The sequence below is a fragment of the Acanthisitta chloris genome, unplaced genomic scaffold, assembly GCF_000695815.1.
Source record: "Acanthisitta chloris isolate BGI_N310 unplaced genomic scaffold, ASM69581v1 scaffold10515, whole genome shotgun sequence".
Taxonomy (NCBI): domain Eukaryota; kingdom Metazoa; phylum Chordata; class Aves; order Passeriformes; family Acanthisittidae; genus Acanthisitta; species Acanthisitta chloris.
Window position 1 is genome coordinate 5,997 of NW_008674297.1, and position 15,287 is coordinate 21,283.

The 15,287-nt window shown below is 51.2% G+C and overlaps 2 protein-coding genes across 2 annotated transcripts in view; both read left to right on the top strand.

Annotated features, from left to right (window-relative positions):
• Positions 1-3,771, top strand: part of CD276 (CD276 molecule) — a 7,168-nt gene extending 3,397 nt beyond the window's left edge. The window contains exons 4-7 of the mRNA XM_009075284.1: positions 456-596; positions 2,150-2,191; positions 2,556-2,588; positions 3,749-3,771. Coding sequence (XP_009073532.1) covers positions 456-596; positions 2,150-2,191; positions 2,556-2,588; positions 3,749-3,771 — 239 coding nt within the window. The remainder of the gene's footprint in view (positions 1-455; positions 597-2,149; positions 2,192-2,555; positions 2,589-3,748) is intronic.
• A 6,796-nt stretch (positions 3,772-10,567) lies between these two features.
• Positions 10,568-13,769, top strand: LOC103802762 (zona pellucida sperm-binding protein 3-like). Its single transcript, XM_009075285.1, has 9 exons — positions 10,568-10,969; positions 11,498-11,613; positions 11,697-11,800; positions 11,994-12,171; positions 12,246-12,366; positions 12,468-12,559; positions 12,631-12,776; positions 13,287-13,406; positions 13,639-13,769. The coding sequence occupies exons 1-9, from the start codon at positions 10,568-10,570 to the stop codon at positions 13,767-13,769; spliced, it is 1,410 nt and encodes a 469-aa protein (XP_009073533.1).
• Positions 13,770-15,287: the final 1,518 nt, after the last annotated feature.

Genomic DNA, 15,287 nt, shown 5'->3' on the forward strand with positions numbered 1-15,287 from the left:
GAAGGGGTCCCTGCCCATGGCAGGGGGTGGAACTGGATGATCTTTAAGGTCCCTTCCAACTCAGGCTATTCTATGATTTCAGATCTTGGGGAAGGTGTCGCTATCCTTCTCACCCCTGTGGCATGAGATGAGAGGGGAAAGGGAGCAGATGCAGCATCATCTGATGCTTGTTTTGAGCTTCCTAGCAAGGGAAGGGTCAGCCTGCAGTTGAATTTATTTGTGCAATTATTAAAAGGTTAATAAAGTCTTTTAGGGAGTGACTCAACCTGCCGCTTCCTTGGCCAGGTCCAGGGAAGCCATAATTAGATGGTTTGACTTCCAAAGCGCCACCTTGTGCCACCAACTCCCTGCATGGTGCCATGCCCCTGCCACCACGGATTCTGGCTGTCAGGCAGACATCCCCCTGCTTGGGCAGCAGTGCTCACCAAGGTGGTACTTCTCTTCCCCCCTGCAAGGCCAGCACCTCACCTTCCCTGCCGCAGCTCTCTGGGTGACCGTGGGACTTGCCATCTGCGTCGTGGGGCTGCTCATTGTCCTGGCCTACGTGTGCCAAAAGAAAATCCGGGAGAGCTGTGAGGAAGAGGAGGAAAACGCAGGTAAATTGGCAGCTGCTTCCCCCAAAAGCTGGAAAAGGTTTGCAGAGGGTGATGGATGGAGGGTGATGGATGGGGGGAGCCAGGACATGTTTCAACCAGCACAGGTTTGTCTCAGTGGTGGCATCTTTTAAAGGATAAAGGGATGCTGGGGGTGGTGGCACTAGCAGAACTGTACCAGAGAGCCCTTGCTGGCTGCAGACAGCTCTTTCAAACATACACCTCGTTTTCCTCCCATCTATTATGTCTCCCCCTTTCACCTTCCTGCTCTGAGCATCCTCTGTGTATCTGGTACCCACAGCCAGGAGCATCCCCTCCCAAGAGATGCCTCTGGCACTTACCACCATGGAAACAGCATGAGAGAGATGTTCCATACTCTTGTTTTCTGCATCCTTCTCCTGTTTGGGTTGGGTTTTTGTTATTTATGGAGAAGTGTTTGCACAGAAAGGGGGATTTGCTTGCTTTAAAAAGCTGCTGTGCTCTGAAAATGGCTGCAGAAGCAGCTTTGCTGGCGTTTCCATTTGTTTTCTCTCCCTGCCTCCTGAGCCATTCACTCTGCCAAAGCCTTTCCTGCCAGCATCGTGCTTGGGGCTGGGACCTGCAGTCTCCCTCCCTGGGGGCTCCTGCTTTGCCCCTCCTCTCCCTGCTGGGGAGGATGTGGATGCTGATGCCACCGAGATCCCTGGCTGGCTGTGTCCCCTGCAGTGGGGACAGAGAGGGTTTTTCTCCAGCAGACTGCAGAGAAACATCTGCAGGAATTATATATTAAGTATATAATATATATATATAAAATGTTTTCCCTCTGCACAGAGCATTCTCTCCTCAGCCAGAGGATTTGCAGCTCTGTGACGCTCAGCTGTGGCCCCAGGCCAGCTGACCTCAGTCCTTTAGCATCAAGACACAACTTCCAGCCCATGATGTTTTTCACTGATGGCTACACACCCTCAGCAATAACCCCTTGCTGTGGCTCTCAGTCACCCAGAAACCAGGCAGGGACCCTTCCCTCAAGCCTGGCAGCCCCAGGAAGCAGGAACAATGATTTTTGCTGAGCTTTCCTGCAGGGAACAGCAGGGCAGTTCTGACCCGTGGGGTGTAAGCTCCCGGGCTCCAAGGGTGGCAGCCTGGTGGGTGCTGTGGGAGGGAGAAGGGAGTGTTCATCCCTCAGTGCTGCTGGGGTATCCCAGAGCTGTTGGGGGATCCATGGCCTCCTGCTAAGCCCCTTGCTGAGCATTGCTCCAGATGGCAGCTGGGCTATAAATAGGGATGGGAACGGCTGTGCTGCGTCACCCAGAGCTGTGGCTTTTCCTGCTTGGCTTGTAGGGAATGTGCCAGTCTGGCTGGGGGAAATACCCATTGTGGAGTGCAGGTGGGTACTATTCATCTCCCTGAGCATCCCCAGCAGCTTGGCACCATCTGATCCCAAGCAAACCCTGGGATGTGCATGATCACGGAACTGATGGCGATCCAAGGGACATCCACAGAATCCAGGAAAGTGGGTTCAGGGTGGGAGCTGCAGCTGGCACATGTATCCCACACTCTGGCTTCCTCTTTTGCAGGGACAGAGGAGCAGGATGAGGAGGGGGCAGAACCCAAGACAGGTGGGTGCATGACCCTTGTGCACTATACTGTCCCTCCAGCTGTGCTCAGCCCCCCATGCTCACCCATTCTCCTGGCACCCCTCACCGGGCAGCTGCTTGATTAACCACCCTATCTCTTAATAAAGAAGCATCAAACAGGTTAATGATATGCTCAGTGGTTGCCTTTATCTGGCACAGGAGCAAGCCCCTTGGGATGCTGACTCCTCTGCTGCCAGTAGAATCCTTAGGGGTTGGTTTGCTATGGAAATTGGGGTCATTAGTGGGATGGGTTTCCCAAAATGGGGTTTTTAGTTTTTTTCCTCTGAGGAGGTAATTCCCTTGCAAGGGGGATGAGACTGACCACATGCTGTTTTGCATTTCACAGCTCTGCAGCTACTGAAAACCGAGAGCAAAGATGGTGAGTGTGTGTGTCAGGCAGTGCCATAGGACCATGAGCTGACCTGAGGAGAAGGCTTCATCCTAAACATACTGGAGATGATTCAGATCTAAGTTTAAAGGATCTGTTGGGTTTGGGGGCGTATTTTCCTCAATATTTTCAATATTTAATATTTTCCTCCCAGTTTTCAATCAGATTTTTCCAGGTCAGTTATTTCCAAGCACCCATTTGCACCCGTTTGGGCTGTGCTTGCTCTGGCCATTGCTTGTGTCTCCCAGCATCGATGGAGTGTTGCAGCCAGTGGCTTCCACATGATGTTTTTTTCTCTTATCCTTCCTTTGCTTTGGCACCTTGGGATTGAGAAAAGCTTCCTGCCACCAACTCAGATCACTGAGGGATTTGGATCTGTTTTTGATCAGTTTGCTAAGAGGAGAGAAGTTGATGGGGTTGATCCTCCCCTTGCAGTGAGCTTCATCCCTTCCCATGCAGAATTCCCCAGCAGCAGCCTGGTGATGAATTTCTGGTGGAAACTCATAAAAACTGGAGTCTCAGCTCCTGTTTCTGCCTTTCACTACCTTCCCCCAGCCTCCTGGCTCACTGCTGCCAACAGCCCATCACCCAGCCCAGCCCAGTGCTGGGCTCCAGTGCTTTCCATGCCTGGTCAACCCTGCTCCTTCCCAACTCATTCCCATCCCAAGATCTCAATCTTTTAATTTATTTCCTTTCTTATTAAATCAGAGGCTTGGCCTCTGCCGCTGGTGAATCACTGCCAATTTAACTCTTCCTTCCTCTTTTATTCGACTGTGCTCAGCTTCCCAACCCTTTGGCTTTTCCTTCCCAATGCATCTCATTTGCTCAACATGTGCCAGACATCTCCCACTTGCTCCTCAACCACTTTTGCAGCAGAAATGAAGCTTGAATAATGACATCTCCCAGGGTTTGCTGGCTGCAGGGGAATTTCTAGCCAGGAAGATGGCTGAAGGGATAAAAACACACCTACATGTGCCTGGTAGTATTTCCTTGAGGCTGGCATCAGCCTTGGGAGTGGGGATCCCAGTTTTCCTGGGCAAGGAGAGCCCAAAATTGCTGCAACCGAACTGATTTATTAATTTAGACCTGTGAGTTATGATTCTTTTTATTATGTTTGTCAATTTTTATTAAGTCTTTTTTTCCCTTCCCAGATAACGAGCAAGAAATTGATTGATGGAAGCTGGGACATCCCCAAGCTCTGGACCAGCTGAGATGTCCCCAGTGGGGACGAGCTCTGGGTCCCTTGGGAGGACACAGGCCTGCTGCCACCCCTCATCCTGGGTCCCATCACCCTCCTCCCTCCCAGCCACAGCTCCAGGGTGCCCTGGGGCTGGAGAGAGGCTGTGTCTCTTTATCCCTGGTGAGCTCCAAAGGCTGCTACATCCTTCCTGAGGACGATGTGTGTGGGATGGAGGATCTTTCCTGTCCATCTGTCCATCCCCACGTAGGGCTGAGAGCAACCAAGGTCAGCCATTCCCTCAGGGCTTGCTCCATGCCTCCTCCCATGTGGCTACAGCTGAGCCAGATGCCTTCCAGTTGCCTTCCAGAGCAAACTTGACTGCCCTTTCCAAGCCCAGAGGCCTTGAGAGTGATAATGGGCTCAGTGAGGTCCCTGGGAGTGACTGATGCACCCTTGGAGGCTCTGGGAAGATGGATGGGACCCAGGGGACCCCCAGACACAGAGGGGTCAGAGCTGGTGCTTTGTGCCCTGATGGATGCACAGCTCCAGGGATGTGTGGGGACAGTTATTTCCCATTGCAGCACTGTGATTCCCACCGGACTCATTTTTTTGCCTTAAATACTGAATCCCATCAAGGTGGTTATCTCCTGCCTTGAACTAACCCAGGAATTTTGGGGCAGGGCAGGGTTTGGGGGGGAACCTGCTGGCCAGGTGAAGCCCCCCTTGTCCTCCCCATGGTGACAGCCAGTTCTCTGGCGGCTGAAGCACTGCTGGGGACAAACCTGGCCAGTGCATGGGGTTGGACACCTTTTTTTTCCCCATGGGATCATGGGGTTTTGCCCTTGTGCATGTCCTGGGGATCCTCCTGTCACTGCTGGGTGCATGGGGGCACCCCAGCTGCCAGGGTGAGCAAGGTGCTGTGTCCCTGGCCCTACTCCAGGGGGTGGAGACATCCCTGTGGCTCTTCTGCTGGTGTTAGTCATTATTTAAAGTCCAGAATCTGAAGGGTTTTTTGTGCCTTGACAAATAAATTTGGGGTTGTTTTGGCCAATGCTTTCTGGGTTCTGTGTGGTCTCTGGCTAATGCTTTCCAGGCTCAGTGTGGTCTCTGGGATGCAGCTTTGGTCATAAATAGTTTCAAGACTGAAATTCTCAGAGCAAAACCTTCATGTATCCCTTTCAATCCTGTCTGACTTCTGTCCTTTGCTGCCCTCATCCATCCCACAGTGCTGGGAGCAAACTGCCCTCATCCCTCAGCTTTAGTTTCATACCTCAAGCAGCAGAATAAAGAGGAAAATCCTGAAGGGACACTCATCTGTCCTAGATGACTCCAGAATTCAGGCTGGTTCCTCTCAGTGCTGGGATGTGAGTGGGTTCTGGTGGAGGTTGTGGGGAAGGAACCTCCCTATATCACCTGTGGAAGGTTATTTTTAGTTGTCCTTCCCTGACATGAGTCCTTCCCCTCGGGTGTGAAGCCAAGATCTGCATCCCAATAGGAAAATATTCCTGAAAGCCAGACAAGGGGGTGTGTACTGGGTTCAGCCTCTGATGAGGAGGGGGATGGATGGTGTTTTCAGCGTGGCTTTGATGTACAGCCTGAATTAAGTGCCAGCACAATCTTTAACGAGGTGCCAGCAGGTGCCATTAATATTATTTAGTGCCCAGACATTGGTCTGGGGTAATGAAGCCATTAACCATCCCATGGTTAACTCATCCTTGTCAGGAAGTGGGCTGAGCTGTCCTCACATTCAGGACATCATTGAAGGTCCTGAGGTGGTGCCAGCATCCCTGAGAATGCTTCTTCTAGCTGGGAACTTTCTAGGGCTTTTATTTGAGCAGATTTGAGGTGGGGTTTTCTGCAAAAATGGAGCTTGAGACACACAGGGAAGGGAGATCTTGAGGGTGATGAAGGTGAATCATAATTAAGCTGTGGAAGCTGAGGGAAAATATTTCTTAGGTTGCTCAGGGTGATGAGCTCTCCCAAGCTGCACTTGGGGCTGAGTGCTCACTGCCCTCCCTGGGAGGATGTGCTGTGCTTTGGCATGGGATAAAGCACCCCAGGAGGAGCTTAGTTGTCCATACTGTCCCCAAGTGCTTTTGGGGCTGTCCAGGTAATGGGAGTTTGAGGGGAGGAAATGATCTATCCTCTTCTTCAAGCTTGTAATTCTCCATGCTGGTTTGTGGGTGTTGTGATAAGGCCCAGGCAGGGATGAGGCTGGTCAGCTGCAGTTCTGTGGGGGTTTTTTCCTATTCCTAAAAGCCCCCAAATTCTTCACCCACTCCTGGGAAAGGAATCTGGGAAAGTGGGATTTACCAGGGATGCAGCATGCAGAGGACCCAGCAGTGAGCACTGGCTGCAGCTCAGCTGTTGGAGCTGTGTTTGCTTCATCCCTCCTGGGAGCAGACGAGGGATATGAGTGCATCCAAACCCTCTGGATGGATGGAAAACAACCCCAGAGTCACAGCTGGCAGATTATTTGGGAAAGCACCAGGCGAGTCTCTTCCCAGCGCTGATCCATGGCAGCTCCATTCTCCCCAGCAATATTAAGTAAAGCTTTCCTGCTACTTCTATTGACCTAATTCCAGAGCGAGGTGAGGAGAGACATACTGAGCCTTGCTGCTGCCTCCCTCGGGATTGCATGGGCTGCATGATGGAATGGGATGGGCTGGATGATGCCCCTGCCTATTCCTGTTGTCCCCTTGGATGGGGGCTTGGAGGGGACCATGTCCCTCCAGACAGCAGGATGCTCTGGATACCCTGTAAGGTGGGATGGGATGGATGATCCCTCTGCCTGTTCTGTTGTCCCCTTGGATAAGAACATGGATAGTGCCACAACCCTGCAGACAGGGATGTTTTGCATACCTCATAGGGTGGGTCAGACCCAAGAGCTGCTCAGCATCCATGGGTGCCCCTGCCCTGCCCAGTTTTGTTTTCCAGAGATGAAGGATTTGCAAGAAACACCATTTTCTATGTGGGCTTGTATCCATGAGATGATAAGCAGGATGAGCAGGATCCAGCTCCTACAGTGCCCCCAAATACCTAGTTTTTTGCCTCAAAATTGCCTGGCCAGACCTGAATTCAGCTAGAAAGCTCAGAGCAAACTGTCTGAGCTGCTTTCTGATTTTAAGGCCACTGCAAATGTAATATCTGCCTTTCCCAGGGAATGCAAAGCCTAGGAACAGCCCCAGGGCTGGATCTCCCTGCTGCTCAGCTGCTGAAGTCAAGAAGCAAAACCAAAGGCAGAGGAAGCTTAAAGACCACTCTCTACCTCTGCTTGTGGCTTTTCTTGGGAAGCAACATCCATGAAAGAGTTAAATTGGTCTGAAAATCCAGGATTTGTTAGGAACAGCCATGTTTTATTATATTTCCCTTTTATTTCCTCCCAGTGCAGCAACTGGGATGGGGAAACCACCCAGCTCCATGCCAGCTCTGCTCAGGGAATTTGCTTTCCGTGGGCAAGCTGGAGCCAACTCAAAGCAGTGACACACTCAGAAGCTCCTTTTTGGTGAAAAAAACCAGCATTGAAAAACTCTCCAGTTGTGCCATCAGTCCTGGTTCCACATCCTTTCCAGGGGGGAAGAAGAGCCCCATGGTATTCCCAAGGGAACTGCATGGAGTCAGCACTTCCAGAGGCAGTTTCCCCTCTCAGGACCCATTTTTCAGAGCTGGATCCTGAGTGGGTTATTCCCTGCAGACACAGCACCTGAGTTTTGTGAAGTCAGAGTTAACAGAGAGGCTGAGAGACATTTTAATTACAGATTTGGCTATCCTGCATGATTTATCCTGAGCAACTCTCCCAATTCATCCCTCAGCAGTTACAAGGGATCTGAAGCAGAAATCAAGCACAGGGAGCATTTATCGCCGTGACTCAGGAGTTGTTGGAGAGAGATTGGAAACAGAACGGTGATGTTGCTTAAAAAACCCCTACCTGGCACTAAGGAATTGTCTCCAGCCAGGAAAATTAATGAGCAATTTCACTTGCAAGCCCCAGTTCCCTTCTTTGCCAGTCAGGATTGTCTCCAGGCTGTGCAGCTGAAAAAGGTGCAGGGACGAGGGACTGGGGTGATGTTCCAATGTCTCTCTGTGATCAGATGGCATTGCAGTGGCATTTCACCATGACAAACCCCCCTGGCAATGCTTTTCCAAGCAGGATCCAAGCAGGCATGCTGCAGGAAGAGAGGCAAAGAGAAGTTGATGCTCTTTAATGAGCCTTAGAGAAGCATGTGATATCTCAGGTGAAGAGATGTTGCTTAAACAGTGCCTGAGAAGTATTAAATTCCCCTATTAATACAGTATTTAACACTCCAGTGGAAAAACCCTGGGAAATAAACAAAGGAGTCAGCTAGGGGGAAAGTGCTGACAGGACAGTTGTTTTCCATGCCTGATGGAGAAATGATTTTTCTCATCTCAGGTGGTGAAGTTGTGTGTAGGGGTTGGAAGGGACCTTAAATATCATCCAGTCCCACCCCCTGCTGCGGGCAGGGACACCTTCCTCTAGCCCAGGTTGCTCCAAGCCCCATCCAGCCTGGCCTGGAACACTTCCAGGGATGAGGCAGGCACAGCTGCTCTGGGCAACCTGTGCCAGAGCCTCACCACCCTTATAGGGAAGAATTTCTTCCCAATAGCCAAAGGAAGACATTCCCCTTGTCCTGTCCCTCCAGACCATTATCCAAAGTCCCTTTCCAGGGGCAATGTCCTTCATTCCCAGAGGAAACCTGCAGTCAGAGGACTTTGCAGAGGGAAAGGACTATTCCCTCAGAGCTATTAAACGCCGATTACAGTGATGGATGTGGCACTTGCTGTGTGGCGAGAGCTGGAGGTGGTGGATGGGGTTTTTTTTTGCTGCCTATCGATTCACCCAAATAAGAATAAAAGCTGTGTCTGAGCCAATACTCCAGAGTTTTAAGGCCAGTGAATCTCCCAGCCCTGTTTCATCCCAGATGCCTGAATTTGTTTCCCACTGTCTTCCTCCCAGTGCTTTGACCTGCCAGTCTTTGGCTGCAGGTATTGCAGGGTGTGAGAAACCCACCTTTGAGCAGAGAAACCTTGGGCTGTGACAGTGTGAGACATGGGTCTGGGTCTGGATGTTGCTCTTTGGGTTTCTGGAGGAGCTATGTCACTCCCTTTGGAACAGGAGCAGAGGTGTGTGGAATGCAGACACCTATCCATGTAGACCTGGTTCCCTACAGAGGTTGTTTACAGGAGGTTGGATGGATCAAATCCTGAACCTCCTGTGCCATGTGCAGCTGTTGGGGTGGGTAATGGTGCTGTGGGCACATGAGCATCATCTCCCATCCTCCTGAATATCTTTGGCTGCTGTGGACAGCATGGACAACACCTCCCACCCTTCTGGATACCTCTGGCTGTTGTGGACAGCATCTCCCATCCTCCTAGATGCCTTAGGCTGCAGGAGCCCCCCCAAGCAAACCCAGCTTGCTGGGCTAAACATTCCAGCCTAGCAGAGGGCTGAGCTGGGTTTGGAGATGACCCACTGCTTGCTGAATTAATAAAGAGGCCTTGAGCCACCAGAGAGGTTTTTCTTGTCATATCATTTATTCATCATTCATAAAAATATCAGGGGCAAGGCCAGGACATGGAGATCATGCCAGAAGAGGTTGGTGTGTGTGTGTATGGCATTATTCATGCTTCAGGGAGACAACAGCCAATGCTTAATGCAAAGGGGATCCCACCAGGAATCTGGTTGCACAGCTATGGTCTGTGTGGGAGCTCTGCTTATCCAGCTCATTGCTGGGATTCCCCCTACAAGTGAACAGTGCAGGTCCCCCCATCCCAAACCCATCCCACAGACCCTGGCAGCCAAGAAACCCTATTTCCCTGGGCACCCATGTAAAGCACCTTTAGAAACACACCACGAATACAACCATTAAGGGTAAAATAACCCTTCTCAGCCACACAGAGGGTGTGCTCAGGACATCACCCCCACTGCAAGGGGACACCCTCCCCAGGATCTGCCAGCACAGCAAACAACTCTGAGCAACCCCCCAACCCCTTCATCCAGCTCAGTGGTGTAGAGCCATTAGTCATCGTACTGTACACACCAGCAGCTGTGCCAATTAGCATAATTAACACACGAGGGCCAATTAATCTCTTGATTATGCCTGCCATTCACTTATCAGCTGCTATTATGGGAAGATCAGCTTTTGTACCTCTGCTTTCTATGCAAATAAGCTGGTTATGATGCCTTCATTACTCCATAGACAATTAGCCAGCGCAGATCCCCATGAAATCGGGTACGGACAGATTGCCAACGTGCATGAGCCACAGCCCAGGTGGGTTTGCAGCTCTTCTCTCCAGTTGGGAATGTGCCACCTCCAGTGGTGCTCCAGCACCACCTGTGTTTTGGGGAATTGATAGTGTTGATGTGGGGGAGACCAGGGGAGAAATATTTGTGGGAGCCTCGCTGAGCCCTTGCCATGCTGGTGACCAGAGCTGGTTCTGTCTTATAGAGCCAGAAGGACACAGAGGTGCAAGGCACTGGTTCCCACTTGGCCACTGAGGTGGCAGTGGCTGATGCCACTCTAAACAGGCAAAGACATGGGACAAACTGCTCCAGGGAAATTCCCAGGTGCAGGGCTAGGGAAATCGCCCTCCATGGCTCCAGAGAGAGGGGTGGGCCCAGCTGAGTCCCATTGTCCTGAGCTGCTCCTTGCTGGGTGGGCCCTGGCAGCAACCCCCAGGTGTGTCCCATCTGGACTGGGCTGCTGGGAGTTCGGCTATAAAAGGCTCCTGGGCAGCACCTCCTCCATGAGCTGGTTTTTCTGGAGTCAAGATGGGGCCTGGAAGCAGTCTGGGTGTTGCTTTGTTCTGCTGGGTGCTGGCTGAAGCAGTGTCTTACAGCCCCCGGGGTTTCCCTCAAAGGGACTCGGGGGTCTTGAGGGTCCGGGGTGACTCCTCTTGGAGCCGACCACGGGGGTCTTCCTTCTCCCAGCCTTGGGCATGGGTGGATCTTTCCCAGCTCCAGGCTGCAGCCCCCCTGCACCCTGTGGCTGTGCAGTGCCAGGAGGCACAGATGGTGGTGACGGTGCACAGGGACCTCTTTGGCACAGGGCGCCTGGTCAGGGCTGCAGACCTGACCCTGGGCTCAGCCTCCTGCCTGCCTGTGACCTGGAGCTCCTCTGAGAGCACAGTGACCTTCGTGGCTGGGCTGCACGAGTGTGGCAGCACCCTGCAGGTGAGCTGGGATGCTGGGCTGAGGGAATGGACCTTCCCTGGGTGGGTAACTGGGAATTGTTGTGGACAGCTTAAATGCTGAAGGGCATCATGCTGCCTGGTTCAACTCAGCAAAGGACTCAGGCCTGGAAGTGACCTGGTAAAGGTGGTGGTAGAGTTTGGGGTGAGGAGGAGTTCTCCAGTGAGGGGTGGTGTGCTCATAGCAGAGGTAGTTTTTGGAGTGTGGGTACCATCCTCAAACCATAGATGAGGTGCACATTTAACAGCAGTGAGGCTTGTAGTGGTTTGAATTGAATTCCTCTGGATACAGGAGTATATGGATCCTGGTGTGGGTGCTTGCTGGAGTGCCAGAATCCTTGAGGCTCCTTGACCTCCTTCAAAGCACCTTGTTGGGATGCCAAGACAGAGTTTCATGGTGTCCTATATACACTGGATTAGGAGCATGGAGGACAGTCTGGGTGTGCAGGGCATCTGGTGATGTTGAGCTGCTGGTTAATGCTGACTTATGTCTCCCAAACCTTTCTTCCAGATGACCCCAGACTCCTTGATCTACAAAGTGATTTTGTCCTACAAACCTACTCCTGGCAACATGGTCATTGTAAGGACCAACCCAGCGGTGGTTCCTATTGAGTGTCACTATCCCAGGTGAGAAGTGTGGGCTGTGCTTCTGCTCCTGTGGACCTGAGATGATGGTGGTATATCTGTTAATGCACATTTCTGCTGTTTAGGAAGAGCAATGTGAGCAGCAATGCTGTGAGGCCCACGTGGGCTCCATTCCACTCTACGCTGTCTACAGAGGAGCAACTGATGTTCTCCCTGCGCCTCATGAATGGTGAGTGCAGCCCTGGTAGTCTTGTTTTCCTCAGGTCTCTACTCTTGGCCATGTGCTGAGAGCACAAACAGAGCTGTAATCTGGGCTAAAATCAATCCCAGTGGAGTTGCTGCAGGTTTAAGAGGTCCCAATAACAAGGGAGGGCAATATAATGTTCTCCAAAGTGACTTGTACCCTTGGATCTACCTTGCAGATGACTGGAGCACTGAGAGGCTCTCCAATAGCTTCCTGCTGGGGGAAAGCCTGCACCTCCAGGCTGACGTGGCTTCTGAGGGTCATGTGCCTCTGAGGCTCTTTGTGGATGACTGTGTTGCTACTCTGAGTTCCAATAGGAACTCCTCTCCCCAATATGCCTTGATCAACCTCAGCGGGTAAGGAGGATTGTGCACTCTGGGTGATACTGCTTAGCTGGTTGGGATATCCCTGACTCCTGACCCTTCTCTAGGTGCTTGGTGGATGGGAGATCAGATGACACCACTTCAGTCTTCATCTCTCCGAGGCTAAGGCCGGAAACATTGCAGTTTGTGGTTGATGCATTCAAGTTTGCAGGAGATGACAGGAACTTGGTGAGATGTTGTGCCAACCTCTCCTCAGGGTGTTTTGGGTGTGCTGTGCTGCATGCAAAAAAACAGCATCCAAGGCTAATTAATGTTAAATTCCCTTCCAGATCTACATCACCTGCCACCTGAAGGTCATCCCAGCTGACCAAGCCCCAGATCCACTGCACAAAGCCTGTTCCTTCAACAAAGCCAGTGGCCTGTGAGTATCTGGTGCATGTAGGGGAGGGGACCAGCCTGGAGAAAGAGGGCTTACAGGTAATTCTGTTTCAGTTGGGCACCTGTGGAGGGTACTGGAGACATCTGCAGCTGCTGTGAAACTGGCAATTGTCCATTGTATGGAGGATACTCCCGGAGAATTAACCCCCCAGCCAGACAGCCAGGGAGGCGCTTGAAGAGAGACATCTCTTCCAAGCAAGGTAGGGCTTGGTGTCCAAAATGTACCCCCAAGGCTGAGTGACCCTCTAGGTTGACATGATCAAGGTGCTGGAACATTTTTAGCTTAGGACAAACCCAGCTCTTCTCCAGTGTCCTTGGGCAAGTACTTTCAGAGTGACAGAGGGGAAATTTAGGTTAGATACATGGAAGAAATTATTTCCTGTGAGGGTAGTGGGGCACTGGCACAAGTTACCCAGAGAAACTGTGGCTGCTCCATCCCTGGAAGTGTTCCAGGCCAGGGTGGATGGGGCTTATGGACTAGTGGAAGGTGTCCCTGCCCATAGCAGGGGGTGGAATGGAATGAGCTTTCAGGTCGTTTCAACCTAAGCCATTCTGTGATTCTATTCTAAGTAACTGTGCCTGTGTGTGTCCTTATAGTTAAAATTCCTGGAAAGCTGCACTTGCAGGGTCTGCCTTTCTGGAACTCCTGAAGTTCAAACTAAGCAGGAATTACCTCCCCTGTGAACTCAGTCATACCCTTCTCTTTCTAGGTGAACTCTCAAGGCTGGCAGAAGCTGAAGTCTCAGTTGGGCCACTGTTAATCCTTGATTCAGCTCAGAGATTATGGAGTTCCTTAGGAGGTCTTGCACCAGCAGGGAAGACCCCACAGGGTATGTGTGTGGGTTTTATTCATTTGATTGTGCCTTCAGGTTTCAATTGAAGGTGACTTCAGGTTGATCTAGTCATGAATTCCCCATGATTTCACACCTGGACAAAGACTTTCTAGTATAACCACCAAAAGGCAATCTAGGGGTCTCCTTCCCAAAGCTGCCTGCAAATTCATCCACTGACAGATGGTGGGAAACCATTAGATGTGTAATAAGTGGCTCTTGTCTCTTCCAGGTGCTGCTGAAGGACTCCCCATGGTGGCCCAAGTTGCTATGCTCACAGCAGCTGCTCTGCTGAGCTTGATGGCTCTTGGACTGTTTCTTGTGTGCAGGAAGTGTCACTGCCCTCATGGAGTGTCGCTGTAACCTCCATCCCTAATAAATAGAGATGTTTCTGTCCTCTTCTTGTGTCCTCACTGGGGAGAGGGGACAGCAGACAGCCTTTGGGCTGCTTGGGTGGGAATCTGTCCTCCAGGTAAGCATCTCCTGGGGTGGTCACAAGCCACCAATGAGCCAGTGATGGGACTGAAGGTGTGGAGTGTGTTGTTGGAAGTGGAAGGTGCCTCTCTGCAGCCTTTTCCAAATGTTGATGCTCTCTTTAGTCTGTATCCTTGGCAAGGAATCCTAAATACTGGCAGCAAATAAGGTATGGCTCCTGTTTCAGGTGACTGAGGGAAGAATTAATGCTACTAACAGATGCTAAATGGTTTCCTGACTCCAGAAATCCTGTTTGCTTTTCCTTAGCAATGATTATACAGGAGGATGTGCTAACAGGCTTCTGGGTGTGAGTCAGTGCCTCCTCACCCAGGCTGCAACATCTCTTGGAGGGCAGTTCTAACTCTGGGGCTTTAGTTGCTATTAGGGATGAGTATGGCTTCTGCTGCTGGGAGAACTGGGGGAAAAATCTTGGTGTTGGGAATGGAAAAGGGCTGAAGATGTTTCTGTTGACATGCTTTCTGTTGTAGGGGGAGCAGGGAGCAGTGGCTGGATGAGGAGGTGGAACTGGGGACACTAATGGAGAGAAAGGAGACAAATAGCCTCTGGACTCTCCTTCATCCTTCTGGTCTGATCGCCTCATTCTTGCTTTCTATATCCTTTGAGAAGCCAAAGACTTGATGCTTGCAGCAGTCTGGAAACTGCTCTTTGGCCCTGGATAAATAGTGAAAAGGGGCAAGGTTGACTCAGATGTTTGGTCCTTTGCTTTTGCCTCCTGAAAACTGCTGCTGTTAAAGGCATTACTTAAATTTGGCAGCTGAAGGCTGGAAGCAGCACTCCTGCCCTGAAGCTCTTGGGCTGGAATTCCCTAGCTGTTAGGCTGCAATCTCTAGTAATGCTGAGTCTCCCTACAGCATATTCCAAGAAGTCTGAGTGCAGGTCTAGCTCTGCAAATGAGCATTGCCCAGCACTGGGTAAGCTGTTTGGTGTCTGTGCTTCAAGGGCTTGGGAGGGTGGGAAGCAGGAGCCCCCTCCCCAGACAGGCTGGGATTGAAAGCCCAGACATGATGTGCTTCAGGCAAATGTTTCCTGGTTCTGTTTTCAATGAATTAAGCAGCTGAACTGAAATAATCAAGTGGAAAAATGAGGCAGCCATGTAAGACTTTTTTTTCCTGAAATCTTCCCTGATCAGGCTCTCAGCCTTCATGTTTTATGCACAAGCTCCTTCCTGAAGGAGCTACAGAAGATTAAAGCACCCTGTTTTCTTAATTTTTACCTTGCCAGGGTGCTATGCTCTGTGAGGCTGTGCTGAGTGTGTGGACAGGCTCTTCCCAAAAGCTTTTGGCCCTGTCCCCAAGGGCATAGAGGTACAGCTGTGTCCTTGGAGTGGGAAAGGGAGAGGAGATCTGACAGGTGTTTGGGAGTTATGGCATGGAAATCCTCTTTTGA

What these genes read in the sequence shown, in the direction of transcription:
- LOC103802762 (XM_009075285.1), top strand. Translation starts at nt 10,568, where the DNA reads ATGGGGCCTGGAAGCAGTCTGGGTGTTGCTTTGTTCTGCTGGGTGCTG. An exon ending in CAGGAGATGACAGGAACTTG is followed by an intron (nt 12,367 to 12,467) that starts GTGAGATGTTGT and finishes ATTCCCTTCCAG; the next exon opens with ATCTACATCACCTGCCACCT. An exon ending in AGACATCTCTTCCAAGCAAG is followed by an intron (nt 12,777 to 13,286) that starts GTAGGGCTTGGT and finishes TTCTCTTTCTAG; the next exon opens with GTGAACTCTCAAGGCTGGCA.